Here is a 13,339-nt window from a genome sequence, read left to right as displayed (position 1 = left end):
CTTTCCCTCATTAAGCACTGCAGGATATTTAGAAACCAGATACATAAAAGAAAAGAAAAGCACCCATAATCCCACAACATGGAAATAATACATAAGTCTAATTCTAATGTGTTTTAAGATTGGGATCAAGGATACCCCAATAGGATATCAAGTTCCGTGAGGTGCATTTTCCACAATGTCCACTTATCACTACGTTGTGAAAATTTTTCTATGTCATTCTTTGGAATCATAACTTTATTGGTTGCATATTATTATCATTATCATTATTTTTTTTTTTGGCCACGCCGGGCGGCTTGCGGGATCTTAGTTCCCTGACCAGGGATTGAACGTGTGCCCTCGGCAGCAAAAGCGCAGAGTCCCAACCAGTGGACCACCAGGGAATCCCCTGGTTGCATATTATTTTATTAGGTGTATATATATATGCTGTATTCAACTGTTCCTCCATTAAACTGTTTTTACTTTTTTGCCATTATCAATATTATTTCATTGAGCATCCTCGAAAAGGAATCTGCCTACAAAAACATTTCCATCCTTATTCTTCACAAGTCTTATCCTAATATAACCAATACCATTACACCAAATCTTTATATAACAAAAAAAGATATCTAGGCCCTCATTATTCAGGCAATATTCACCAAAAACAATTTCCAACATAATAAAAAGGATTTGTAGTCTCTTAGGGATCATCATAATAAGACTTGATCTGCATGTTTACCTTAACTTACAGGCTATGGGTGGCAAAATGAACATTCTGAAATAATGCAACCACCAGTCCTGTATTTGGTCACTGGGGCCATGCTGTAACTTCCTAGTCATAAAGGTTAAAATTTGTTTGTGAGCTTAATACTCGGGCTTTAGTAAACACCAGTCTGGAGTCTAAAGATAACTGGGAATTTATCAACTCTGCCTAGTACTCACATCATCTTTATCATTCACTGGCACTCCAAGTTGCAGCAAGAATTCAACAATTTCTGTATGTCCGGCTGAGCATGCCCAATGCAAGGCAGTTCTGCTGTCCTACACGGGAAGCAGAGAAGCAATAAGACCAACATTCTTGAAGAAAAACAGAAGCACTAAGGCAAGAAAGCAGAAAAAAAATTAATATTGGAGCCAGCAAACCTACGGTTTGGGAACAAGAAATGGAGAGCACTGGATCCTCAGGTAGGTAACCTTAAACCATATTACTTACATAAGAGAGACCAAGGTTTTAGTAACATGAGGAGAATACATTGATGAAAGTAGGTAATTCTGGGCAGACTAGAGCCATGAAAGCAATAGAGCAAAAAACTGATTTCAGTGCTTCCGCAGAAAAACAGCTTTGGCTATTTCCATTATGTACATACTTTTATGTCAGGCACTGTGCTAAGAGTTTTACGTGCATCATCTCCTATAATCCCCATGATCCTATACAGTGGATATTATCCCCATTTTACAGACTCCTCAGGGTGAGTATCTTGTTAAGGTCGCACAGCTAGTAAATCGTGAAGTTGGGACACAAACCCATCAGCTCTTAATTTTCTAGATTCTCTAGGAAGAACAAATGTATCTTGTGGGAAAGAAATATTCATGAAACTAGTTGAGATTATAACCATTTAAAAAACATACCAGGGCTTCCCTGGTGGTGCAGTGGTTGAGAGTCCGCCTGCTGATGCAGGGGACACGGGTTCGTGCCCTGGTTCGGGAAGATCCCACATGCCGCGGAGCGGCTGGGCCCGTGAGCCATGGCCGCTGAGCCTGCGCATCCGGAGCCTGTGCTCCGCGACGGGAGAGGCCACAACAGTGAGAGGCCCGTGTACCGCAAAAACAAACAAACAAAAAAAAACATACCACACACAGAATTAGAGAGCAACATTACTTTAAAAAAATAATAAGCTAGGAGTTAGGCATGTTTCTCAAAGGGAATCTCTCTTTTATTTTTTTTGCAGTGACTGCTATATTTCTTAGCCCTATGTAAAAGAAAATGGTATTTTAAACTTTATTACAAAAATTTCAAACTCATATAAAAATACAGGGAACATAATATAATCCATATGCCTATCATCTACATCTTATAACTATTTTTCCATACTTGCCTCATCTGTTTTTCTCCTTGATGAGATTTTTAAAAACAAATCTTAAATATTATGACCTTTCATACCTAAATATCTGAGTATCTAAAAAATACTTTACTACATAGCTATTACACTGATTAAAATTAACACTAACTCCTTTATAACATCAAATACCCAGATTTCCCCAGCTGTCCCCCAAATGCCTTTTTGCAGTTGGCTTGTTTCAATCAGGATCCATACAAGCTCCATAAGTTGCAAATGTTTGTTATGTTTCTTAAGTCTTTTGATCTTGAATAGTTTCTCCCTTTTTCATGCCATTGACTTGATGAAGAATGGTTAGAAGTATTATTAAATCTTAATATTGTTAAATTAAATCTAAAGTATTAAATATCACCAGAGCAAAATGAAGGTAAACTAGACAAAGGCATTTTCAGGTTGAGCAATAAAGAGAAGTTCCAGAAAAAAAGTCTCTGAACTTCTAATTCTCTTCCCAAACACACAAAATGGAGATTTGTAATTATGTGACACTGTCTTGCTAGTGCTGAGAACGGTGCCTGTCAAATAGGAGGCAATCTATAAATGTATGTTGGCTTACTGAGGGCACCGTGAATCTTTCTAGAAACTCAGGGTGAAAGCATGAGGGTCTTTTGAGGATGGCAGAAAGAAACACTTCCCAAGGTCCACTCACTTTTGTTCTGCCTTTGCCTAGAATGCCCCTTCATCCCCCTGGGAAATCCCACTCATCCTTCAAGATACAGCCAATCTTCCCTCCTTTGCAAAGCCTCTTCAGTTACGACAACATTCGGCTTTTCTAAGCGAGATTAAATCAGGTCCTTCCATGATATGTTCTGAAAGCCCCACGTCAACTTCTCTCCCGAGTATTTACCACAATTTATAATCGGACATATGATTTGGGATTATTTTATTAACGTCTGATCCTTCCATTCGACAGTATCCTCAGCTCCCAGCTGAGGCGTTCAGTTGAATAGTCACTAATAAAAGCAAACAAACCCACTTCCAAAAACCAAAAACTTCCCTTCTCACGGATGTCTCAAAGATTGGGCATTTCTGAGAAACGCGCAAACGTTCTAGAAATATCCAAAATACAGCGACTAAGTACTGGGCCAAAAAACAACACTGGCGGTTTGTGGGGCTAGCTCCGGCCGCCCGGTCCCGAGTCCTGAGGTGACCCTGGGGTAAGGATGGGGCGGCGGGGGCGGGGATGTGGCCCTCCCGGAACCGGCCTCCCCATGGGTTGGGCTGGGCCGGGCAGCCACGTTGGTCTCCGCCGCTGCCGCCGCCGCCGCCAGCGGAGAGGCCCCAAGCGTTGCTTTACCTGGTCAGTCCTAGTGGCCAGGGATTTATCGGCCAGGATCCTCTCCTTCAACTCCTCCAGCTTCCCGCTGTAGGCCAGGTTGCAGACCATTAGGTTAGACACACACCCCTCCATTTCGCTTTCCCAGGATCTCGGTGAAGCCTGACCAAAGACCGCGTCACGTCGCCAGCTCCGACTGCCAATCAAAAGAGGCATTAGAGCTCCCCCAGTGACCAATCGCGCTCGTTCCTTTGCTTCTTTTCCCATCGCAGGGCGCCTCTGGGAGTTGCAGTTTGAGCGCAGTTCCGGGCGGGGAGGAGCCTTTGCCGCTGTCTCCGTCTCTGCCGTTAGCAGCGCGGAACTACGAGTCCCGGGGTCCCTTGCGGCCGCCGTAGTCAAGTGGCCGGTGGAATTGGCCCAGGATGACAGCTGGAGAATGGAGTCAGGTACGGGCAGCGGCTTCGTGTAGAACCGGGGTGGGTGGTCGCTGTTGGGGCATTGAGTCGGTGACGCGAAGTGGGTGCGGGGTCATGGCAAGAGAGTTATGGGAGCCAGAAAGTCCTGTCCCACGGGGGCCCTGACCTGCAGTGGTAAGCGGAAGGGAAAACGGTAGCAGCTGAGTACTACCTCCTGAGCTCGAACCAGTGCCTGTGGCCATCCTCCCCCGCCGCCAAAGGAATGGAAAGAACTAGAGGTTAATTATTCTTACGTTTCGACGGAGTGGCATTAGGGCAGAATTCTGCCACAACAGTGATAGCATATGACACCGTAGTAAGGTGATGTGCCAGGGTGATGCCAAAGGCAGGGTGTGATGCCATAGGACCCACTTGATATCTAAGAGATCTCGGGGAGTCCATGGCGTGGTGACATCACAACTTGATGAGGGTCATCTTGACACTGTGGCATGGTGTTGGCTCTTTAATATCACGATAATAACGGTGACATCGAAGTTTTGCTACAACTATTAAGCTAATAGTGTTTCTATTTATAGGATTCCTAAATAGTGCCATAGCAGAAGAGATGCAAGGCTTATCCTTTATAGGGCATATCCAGGCTGGCATCATACCAAAACCAGGTAACGATAAGAATACACTCAAGAAAGAAACTATGTTTATATTTACCCTGTTATGGTGTAGAACAGAGCTTGGCAACCTTTCCGTAAAGAGCCACATAGTAAATATTTTAGGCTTTGGGGGCCAAAAGGCAAAATCGAGGATAATTTGTAGGTACTTATATGACAAGGGAGAAAACAAATTTCAACAAATATTTATTGATGAAATTCAAGGTATAGTAATAATAATTGAGCATTTTTTTGTAATATGAGACTACTAATGAGAATAATGGAATTATTTTGGGGGGGATAACATTTTGTTTATTTGGGGCTAATAGTGTTCCCTATCATCAAAATCATTTCAAATGTTCATCTGTTAATACTGATCTGTAATGAGATTTTACCCATTTCATCTTTGTAAATGTCTTTTCACACAGATAGGTATGAATCCACAAACATATTCTTGTTATTTTTTATTTAAATACATTTTAAATTTCAGAATAGCTTTAGATTTATGGAAAAGTTGCAAAGATAATGCAGAATTCCTGTGTACCCCTCACCCAGTTTCCCCTACTCTTCCTTTCCTATTTTTAACAACTTTATTGGGATATAGTTTTCATATCATAAAATTCACTCATGTTAAGTATAGTTAAATATTTTTAGTAACTTTACTGAATGGTGCAACCATAATCATAATCAGTTTCAGAACATTTTCATTTCCCCCCAAAGATCCCTCATGCTCATTTATTTACAGTTAATCCTCGTTCCCACTCCCAGCCCCAGGTAACCACTGATCTACTTTGTCTCTATAAATTTGCCTATTCTGGGCATTTCATCTAAATTAAATCAAATAAGAAGTGGTCTTTTGTGCCTGGCTTCTTTCACTTAGCATAATATTCTTTGAGGTTCATCCATATTGTAGCATGTACCAGTACTTCATTAATTTTTATTGCCAAATAGTATTCCATTATGTGGCTATAAAACATTTTGTCTGTCTACTCGCTACACATGTAGGTTGTTTCCAGTTTTTGGCTATTATGAATAATGCTGCTAAGGACATTAGCGTGCGAGTCTTTGTGTGGACAGGTGTTTTCGTTTCTCTTTGGTAGGAACCTAAGGGTGGAATGACTGCATGATATGGCAAATTTATCTTTAACTTTGTAAGAAGCTATAAAACTATTTTCCAAAGCGGCAGCACTGTTTTGCATTGCCATTAGTAATGTATGAGGGTTTCTGTTTCTCCACGTCCTTGCCAACATTTGTTATTGTCTTTTTGATATAGCCATTCTGAATGGATGTGAAATTATATCTTATTGTAGTTATAATTTGTACGTCCTTAGTGACTAATGATGATGAGCGCCTTTTCATTTACTTACTAACCATTCATACATCTTTTCCATTTTTAAATTGAGTTATTATCTTTATTGTCTTTTTATTATTGAGTTGTAAGAATTATTTATATATTCTGGATACAAGTCCCTGTAGATATGATATGTGGATATTTTCTCCCACTCTGTTGCTCATCTTTTCATTTTCTTAATGATGTCTTTTGAAGTGCAAAAGTTTTAAGTTTTGACAAGATCTAATTTATTGGGTTTTTTTTCTTTTATGGGTCATGCTTTTGGTGTTGTACACTTTTAAAAATTGTACAATTTAATGTTATTAGTATTTTAGAGTTGTGTTACCATCACCACACTCTTATTTGAAACATTTCCATTACCCCAGAAAGAAACCTCATGCCTGTTTTCACTCTCTCCCCATTTCCACTCCCAGGCCTAGGCAACCACTAATTTATTTTTTGTCTCTATGGATTTTCATTTTGGGGGATTTTATGTAAATAGAATCATACAGTATGTAATCTTTTGTGTCTGGCTTCTTTCACTTAGTATAAGGCTTTTGAAATTTATTATATCAATACTTCATTCATTTTAATGGCTGAGTAATATTCCATTGTTTGGCTATACCATATTTCACTTATCTGTTCATGAGTTCGTTGGTTTCTGCCTTTTGGTTATTATGAATAATGCCGTCATAAACGTTCACGTACACGTTTCTGTGCAGACATATGTTTTCATTTCTCTTAGCACGTATCTAGGAGGGGAATTGCTAGGCCATATGGTAGCTCTATGTTTAACTTTGTGAGGAACTGCCAGACTTTACCAAAGTGGCTGCACCATTTCCCTTCCCACCAGCAATGTAGGAGGGTTAGAATTTCTCCACATCTTTACCAACACTTGTTAATGTCTTTTTTATTATAGCCATTCTAATGAGTGCGAAGTGGTATCTCACTGTGATTTTGTTGTTTTGACCTGTGACAGCATGGGATGCATATAAAGCATGTTGACATTACTTATGATTCAAACAATGTTAGCCGTTGAAATGACTTTCCTGCAGTGTAAGTTTCACATATAAGTGCTGTTTTGTCTTGTAATTTTAAGTTGAATTAATTAAGAAACATTATCAAGTCTGGAGCAAAAGCTAATTTCCAGGGCCATTCGGTGTTTGGTAGTAGTGGTTGAAGGCAGTTCTTCCAACAGTTAAAAAATGTAAAAATCATTTCTACCTTCCTTACCATAAGAAAAACACATAGTGGATCTAATTTGGCCTGCCAGATATAGTTTGCTGATGGCTGGTGTGTAAAAGTGTCCTGTATTTAGCAGGTGTTCAATAAATATTTATCCAGTTGATTACATAGGTACAGTAGACCTGTTGTGTGGTATTCACACAGGATTGGGTATAGTAACATTTCACCATAATAATACATCAAGAAATTGGATTTGATTGTCAGAAACAGCTGGAAAAACAACTCCAAGTGCCTCTCCTACTGAGTGACTTGTTTGGGTAATCTTCCTTTATAGACTGTGTGTTGTGCTTTTATTTTATTTGATATGACAGGATGGTTAACTTTCAATTCTGAGTCCCTTAAGGCCAAGGGTAAGGTATTCTTTGACTCTTTGAAAGCTTTCAAAGGTGTCTTCCCTTTTGTCACTGTCCTCAAGTATGGAGGAACAATGTGGTTACTGTTTATCAAGAAGAGTCAAAGTGGGGCCCTGTTAGGGACTGACTCCGTTGCTGTGCATACAATTGCATATTACCTTTACTACTGGTCATATAGAGTCTAGGTCCTAGAACAAGCCAAGTTCACCTTCTGGCCTTTAGAAAAACTAACGTTTACTGATCACATGTGTCAGGTATTGGGCTTATCTCATTTAATCCTTCACAACAACCCTAGGAGGGAGGTACCATTATCCTCCAGTCTCCACCTTTTAAAAAATGAGAATACAGGTACAGAGAAGTGAAGTAGCATGCCTGAGGTCACACAATTTGGCAAAAGTTGGAGCTAAAATTAAAATCCACTGCTATTCTACCCCAAGGCCCTAGCACTTAACCACTGCAACATACTGCTCAATATTGCTGAAGATGAAATTATGTGTAAATGCAAACCTCAGGGGCCTCCCTGGTGGCGCAGTGGTTGGGAGTCCGCCTGCCGATGCAGGGGACACGGGTTCGTGCCCCGGTCTGGGAGGATCCCACATCCCGCGGAGCGGCTGGGCCCCTGAGCCATGGCCCGCAGAGCCTGCGCGTCCGGAGCCTGTGCTCCGCAACGGGAGAGGCCACAACAGTGAGAGGCCCGCGCACAGCAAAAAAAAAAAAATGCAAACCTCAGGTAATGCAATACTAATTCTTGTCAGAGCTCTTTGGGCTGTAACACTACCTGTCCAGTAGAACTTTTTGTGATGATGGGAAAGTTCTACATCTATGCTGTTCTGGTAGGGTAGCCACTAGTCACACTGAGCACTTGAAATGTGTCCAGGGACTAAATTTTAAATTTAATTTTAATTATTTTTAATTTAAATAGCTTCATGTGGCAAGTGGTTATCATTGTGGACAGTGCAGAGAGAGGCAGTTTCCCCCTACTTGCTCCTTTCTAATTATCACTAAACATTTTATTTAATGTAAATATTCTTTCCATAGCACAGCTGGAAACCAATATATTCTATAGTGAAACAAACTTGAGGAAACCCTACAGAGGTATATGACAGTTAACTGTATGACAGGCACAGGAATAGGTTCTGTCTTATCCAGAATGAAACTTCTCCATTCCCACCACTTACTAGGTAAAGTTTGAACAACTGGCCTGAAGACCCTTTGCGATTGATTTTTTTCACTGTTTGCAGATGTAAGTTGTTTATGTGGTTAATTGCAAACAATTCACAATAGCCAGTTGCCTGGTTTAAGATGAGACATTTTAATCTGTGGATCTAATATTTTTTTAAGCACATGTTTTAATCCTACAGATAAAAATGTCCTTGGTATTGTGTGTCACTGACCTATGCAAATCTTCCCAGTTTAAATCTCTCTCTTCGTAAAGCTGGCATATTGTTATAGGCTATTATAATAAAACATTTTATTTACTTGCTCCCTGGGTTTTAGCTTCCACACACTCTTGTTTTCTGAGTTATTTGCTTTATAAATGGTTTACTTTTAAACTTTTTACTATAAAGAATAAGGGACTCACAAGAAGTTGCAAAAACTGTACCATATACTCTTCATCCAGTTTACCCCAATCATTACATTTTATGTAATTATAATACAAGGTAAGAAACAGGAAACTGACATTGGTAGGATGTGTGTGTACAGTTCTATGTTATTTTCTCACTTGCGTAGATTTGTGCAACCGTAACTGCAATCAAGATACAGAAATATTCCTTCACTAGAAAGCTACCCCTTCATAGTCACAGCTATCCACAACCCCTGCCAAATACTAATTTGTTTTCCTACTCTATAATTTTGTCATTTTGAGAATTTTATATAAATGAAGTAATGGAGAATGTGATATTTTCCAGTTTTTTCCACGTTGTTTAATGACCTTGAGACCCATCCAGGTTGATACGTGTATCAGTAGTCTGTTCTTTTTTTATTGCTGAGGAGTGTTTCATGCTATGGGTATACCACAGTTTGTTTAACCATTTACCTAATGAGAGACATTTTGGTTATTTGCAGTTTGGGTCTGTTGCAAATAAAACTGTTATAAACATTTGAGTATAGGATTTAGTGTAGACATAACTCTCATTTGTCTGAGATACATGCCCAGGAGAGTAATTGCTGGGTCATATGGTAAGTGTATGTTTAGTTTTTAAAGAAACTTCTCCAGAGTGGCTATATAGCATTTTACACTCCCACTGGCAATGTATGAAAGATCCAGTTTCTCTGCATCCTTACCAGCATTGTCGTTGTAATTGTTTCTTATTTTAGCCATTCTGATAGGTGCATAGTGATATCTTATTGTGGTTTTATTTGCATTTCTCTAATGGCTAAAGATGGTCAGTATTTTTTCATGTGTTTATTTTCCATCCCTATATCTTCAGTGAAATGTCTCTTCATGTCCTTTGCCTATTTTCTTTAAAATAAAAAAAATTATGAGGTAGCAGTGGTTAATAACATATGTTTCATGTGTACAATATTTTATTTCTGTGTACACGACAGTGGGCTCACCACCAAAAATCTAGTTTCTATCTTTCACCATGCAGTTGACCCCCGTTGCCCATTTTGCCATCCCTCCGCCCCTTCCCTTCTTGTAAGCACTACTCTGTTCTCTATGTGTTTGTTTATATTTGGTTTCATTTGTTCATTTATTTTGTTTGTTTATACATTTCACATATAAGTGAAATCATACAGTATTTGTCTTTTTCCATCTGACTTATTTCACTTAGCATAATACCTCAAATTCCATCTACGTTATTGCAAATCCTTTGCCCATTTTACAATTGCATTGTTTGGGTTTTTTTGTTTTTTACCTGTTGAATTTTGAGAGTTCTTTATATATTCTAGATATAAGTTCTTTGTCACATATGTAGTTTGCAAATATTTTTCTACCAGTCTATGGCTTGTCCTTTCATCTTATTAATAGGATTTTTTCATAGAGCAAAAGCTTTTAATTTTGATGATGTCCAGTTCATCAATTTTTTTCTTTTATGGATTGTGCTTTTGTTGCTATGTCTAAGGACTCTTCACTAAGCCCTCGGTCTCAAAGATTTTCTCCTAGATTTTCTTCTAAAGTTTTTTTAGTTATATTTTACCTTCAAGTCCATGATTCATTTTGAGTTAATTTTTGTATTTAGTGTGAGGTTTAGGTTGAGGTTAATTTTTTTTAACTATGGATGTCCAGTTGCTTCAGCTCTATTGAATTGCTTTTGTACTATAGTAGAAAATGAGTATGCTGTACTTGTATAAGCCTATTTTGGGGTCCTCTTTTCTGATTCATTGATCTGTGTGTCTGTTCCTTTGCCATCTCACACAGTCTTGATTACTATAGCTCTATAATAAATTTTAAAATCGGGTAGAGTGATACTTCTTCCTTTATTATTTTTCAGTATTGTTTGTCTTTCCCTATACTTTTCAGAATAAGCTTGCCTATATCTAAAAAAGTTTGCTAGGATGTTGATAGGAATTGTATAAGAACTGTATATCACTTTGGGGAGAACTGAAATCTTTACTATGGTGAGTCTTTCAATTCATGAACAGGGCATATCTCTCCATTTATTCACATCTTCTTTTATTTCTTTTGCTAGCATCGTGTCATTTTCAGCATTGTGTAGTTTTCAACATACAAGTCCTGTATATGTTTTGCTAGAATTATTTCATTTTTTGTGTGACTGTTAATGGTATTGTATTTTAAATTTTGGTTTCCATGTGTTCATTGCTAGTTCATAGTAATGCAATTGATTTTTATATAATTTGTACCCAGCAATGTTGCTGAATTTACTGATTAAGTTCTAGGAGGTTTTTCTGTTGTTGGTTTCTTTGGATTTTCTTTGTAGACCATCTTGTCATCTGCAAATAGGGACAGTGGTATTTCTTTCTTTCCACTTTTTATGCCTCTTATTTCTCTGTCTTCCCTTATTGTTCTGGCTCAGAATTCCAGTACTATGTGTAATAGCTGTGGTGAGAGCTGAACCTTTGCTTTGTTTCCAGTCCTGGGGGAAAGCAGTCAATCTTTCAGCATTAAGTGTGATGTTAACTGTAGTTTTTTTGGGGTAGATATTCTTTTTAAAATTGAGGCAATTCCCCCCTAATTCCTAGTTTTCTAAGGATTTTTATCGTCAATAAATGTTGAATTTTGTCAAATAGCTTTTTCAGTATCCACTAATATGACCATGTGATTTTTTTTATTACACTGATTGATTTTCAAATATTGAACCCACCTTGCATCCCTGAAATAAATCCACTTGGTCATAGTGTATAAATTTGTTTACATATTGCTGAATTCTATTTGCTAATATTTTGTTAAGGATTTTTGTGTCTCTATTCATGAATGATATTGGCATGTTATTTAATTTTTCAGTACTATCTTTGTCTGATTTTCATATCAATGAGATATTAGCCTTATAATAAGAATTGGGAAGTATTTCCTCCTCTTGTATTTTCTGGAAGGGATTGTGTAATAGTATCTACACAAGATTAATTGTGTATTAATTTTCCTTTAAGTGGTTGGTAGAATTCTCTAGTATAACCAACTGGGCCTGGAGATTTTTTTTGGAGTTTGTTTTTTTTAAAGGGAATTTTATTTTTATTTATTTATTTATTTATTTTTGCCTGTGTTGGGTCTTCCTTGCTGTGCAGGCTTTCTTTAGTTGCGGTGAGTGGGAGCTACTCCTCCTTGAGGTGCACGGGCTTCTCATTGTGGTGGCCTCTCTTGTTGGGGAGCCCGGGCTCCAGGCGCACCGGCTTCAGTAGTTGTGGCTCGCAGGCTCTAGAGCGCAGTCCCAGTAGTTGTGGTGCATGGGCCCAGTTGCTCCATGGCATGTGGGATCTTCCTGGACCAGGGCTCAAACCTGTGTCCCCTTCATTGGCAGGCAGATTCTTAACCACTGCGCGACCAGGGAAGCCCTGGAGTTTTAAAAGTACAGATTCAATTTCCTTAATAGCTATAGGACTACTAAAATTATCTATTTCATATTGGGTGTTTGTGTTTTTCATGGAATTGGTCCAGTTTTCAAAATTGTAAAATTTGTTTGTAATATTTCCTTTATCCTTTTGGTGTTTGCAGAGTCTCTAGTGATATCCCCCGTCTTGTTCTGATAGTAATAATTTGTGTTTTCTCTATTTTTTTATTTGTCATTCTCGCTAGAGATCTGTCTATTTTATTGCTCTTTTCAAAGAATCAGCTCTTTATGTCATTGATTTTTCTCTATTAATTTTCAGTTTTCAATCTCATTGATTTTTGCTCTTAAATTGATTATTTCCTTCCTTGTCCTTGCTTTGGGTTTATTGTACTCTTATTTTTCTAGTTTTTTTTTAAGGTGGGAAATTATATTTTTAAATTTGAGACTTTTCCTCTTTTCTGAGGTAAGCATTTAGTGCTATAAATTTCCCACTCAGCAGTGGTTTAGCTGCATATCACATATTTTTTTACTGTGGTAAAAAACACATAATATGAAATCTACCCTCTTAAAATTTTAAGTGTACATTACACAATATTGTTAACTATAGGCACAATTTTTTAAAAATATTATTTTAAAATTATTTTTTAAAAATTTATTTATATTTATTTATTTATTTTTGGCTGCGTTGGGTCTTCATTGCTGCATGTGGGCTTTCTCTAGTTGCGATGAGCAGGGGCTACTCTTCATTGTGGTGCGTGGGCTTGTCATTGCAGTGGCTTCTCTTTGTTGCAGAGCACAGGCTCTAGGCATGCGGCTTCTGTAGTTGTGGCACGTGGGCTCAGTAGTTGTGGCTTGCAGGCTTTAGAGCACAGGCTCAGCAGTTGTGGCACATAGGCTTAGTTGCTCCATGGCATGTGGGATCTTCCCAGACCAGGGCTTGAACCCATGTCCCCTGCATTGGCAGGCGGATTCTTAACCACTGCGCCACCAGGGAAGTCCTCCCCACAATGTTGTTTTCATCTTGCATGACTGAAAC

At 38.6% G+C, this 13,339-nt stretch overlaps 2 protein-coding genes across 4 annotated transcripts in view; one reads left to right on the top strand and one right to left on the bottom strand.

Annotated features, from left to right (window-relative positions):
• Positions 1-3,540, bottom strand: part of PSMD10 (proteasome 26S subunit, non-ATPase 10) — a 7,109-nt gene extending 3,569 nt beyond the window's left edge. The window contains exons 1-2 of one of the 3 annotated variants that reach the window (XM_024748693.1): positions 3,388-3,540; positions 919-1,017 (exon numbers count right to left, since the gene is read on the bottom strand). In XM_024748693.1, coding sequence (XP_024604461.1) covers positions 919-1,017; positions 3,388-3,501 — 213 coding nt within the window. In that variant the 5' untranslated portion in view covers positions 3,502-3,540. The remainder of the gene's footprint in view (positions 1-918; positions 1,018-3,387) is intronic. The other 2 variants (XM_024748675.1, XM_024748685.1) reach the window with 2 other exon arrangements.
• Positions 1,029-13,339, top strand: part of ATG4A (autophagy related 4A cysteine peptidase) — a 65,954-nt gene continuing 53,643 nt past the window's right edge. The window contains 3 exon segments of the mRNA XM_024748660.1: positions 1,029-1,161; positions 3,639-3,812; positions 4,358-4,441. Coding sequence (XP_024604428.1) covers positions 1,140-1,161; positions 3,639-3,812; positions 4,358-4,441 — 280 coding nt within the window. The 5' untranslated portion in view covers positions 1,029-1,139.

The sequence above is a fragment of the Neophocaena asiaeorientalis genome, unplaced genomic scaffold (assembly GCF_003031525.2).
Source record: "Neophocaena asiaeorientalis asiaeorientalis breed wild unplaced genomic scaffold, Neophocaena_asiaeorientalis_V1.1 scaffold41, whole genome shotgun sequence".
Lineage (NCBI taxonomy): Eukaryota > Metazoa > Chordata > Mammalia > Artiodactyla > Phocoenidae > Neophocaena > Neophocaena asiaeorientalis.
Note: the sequence above shows the minus strand (reverse complement) of the source record. Positions and strands in the feature narration are given on the sequence as shown.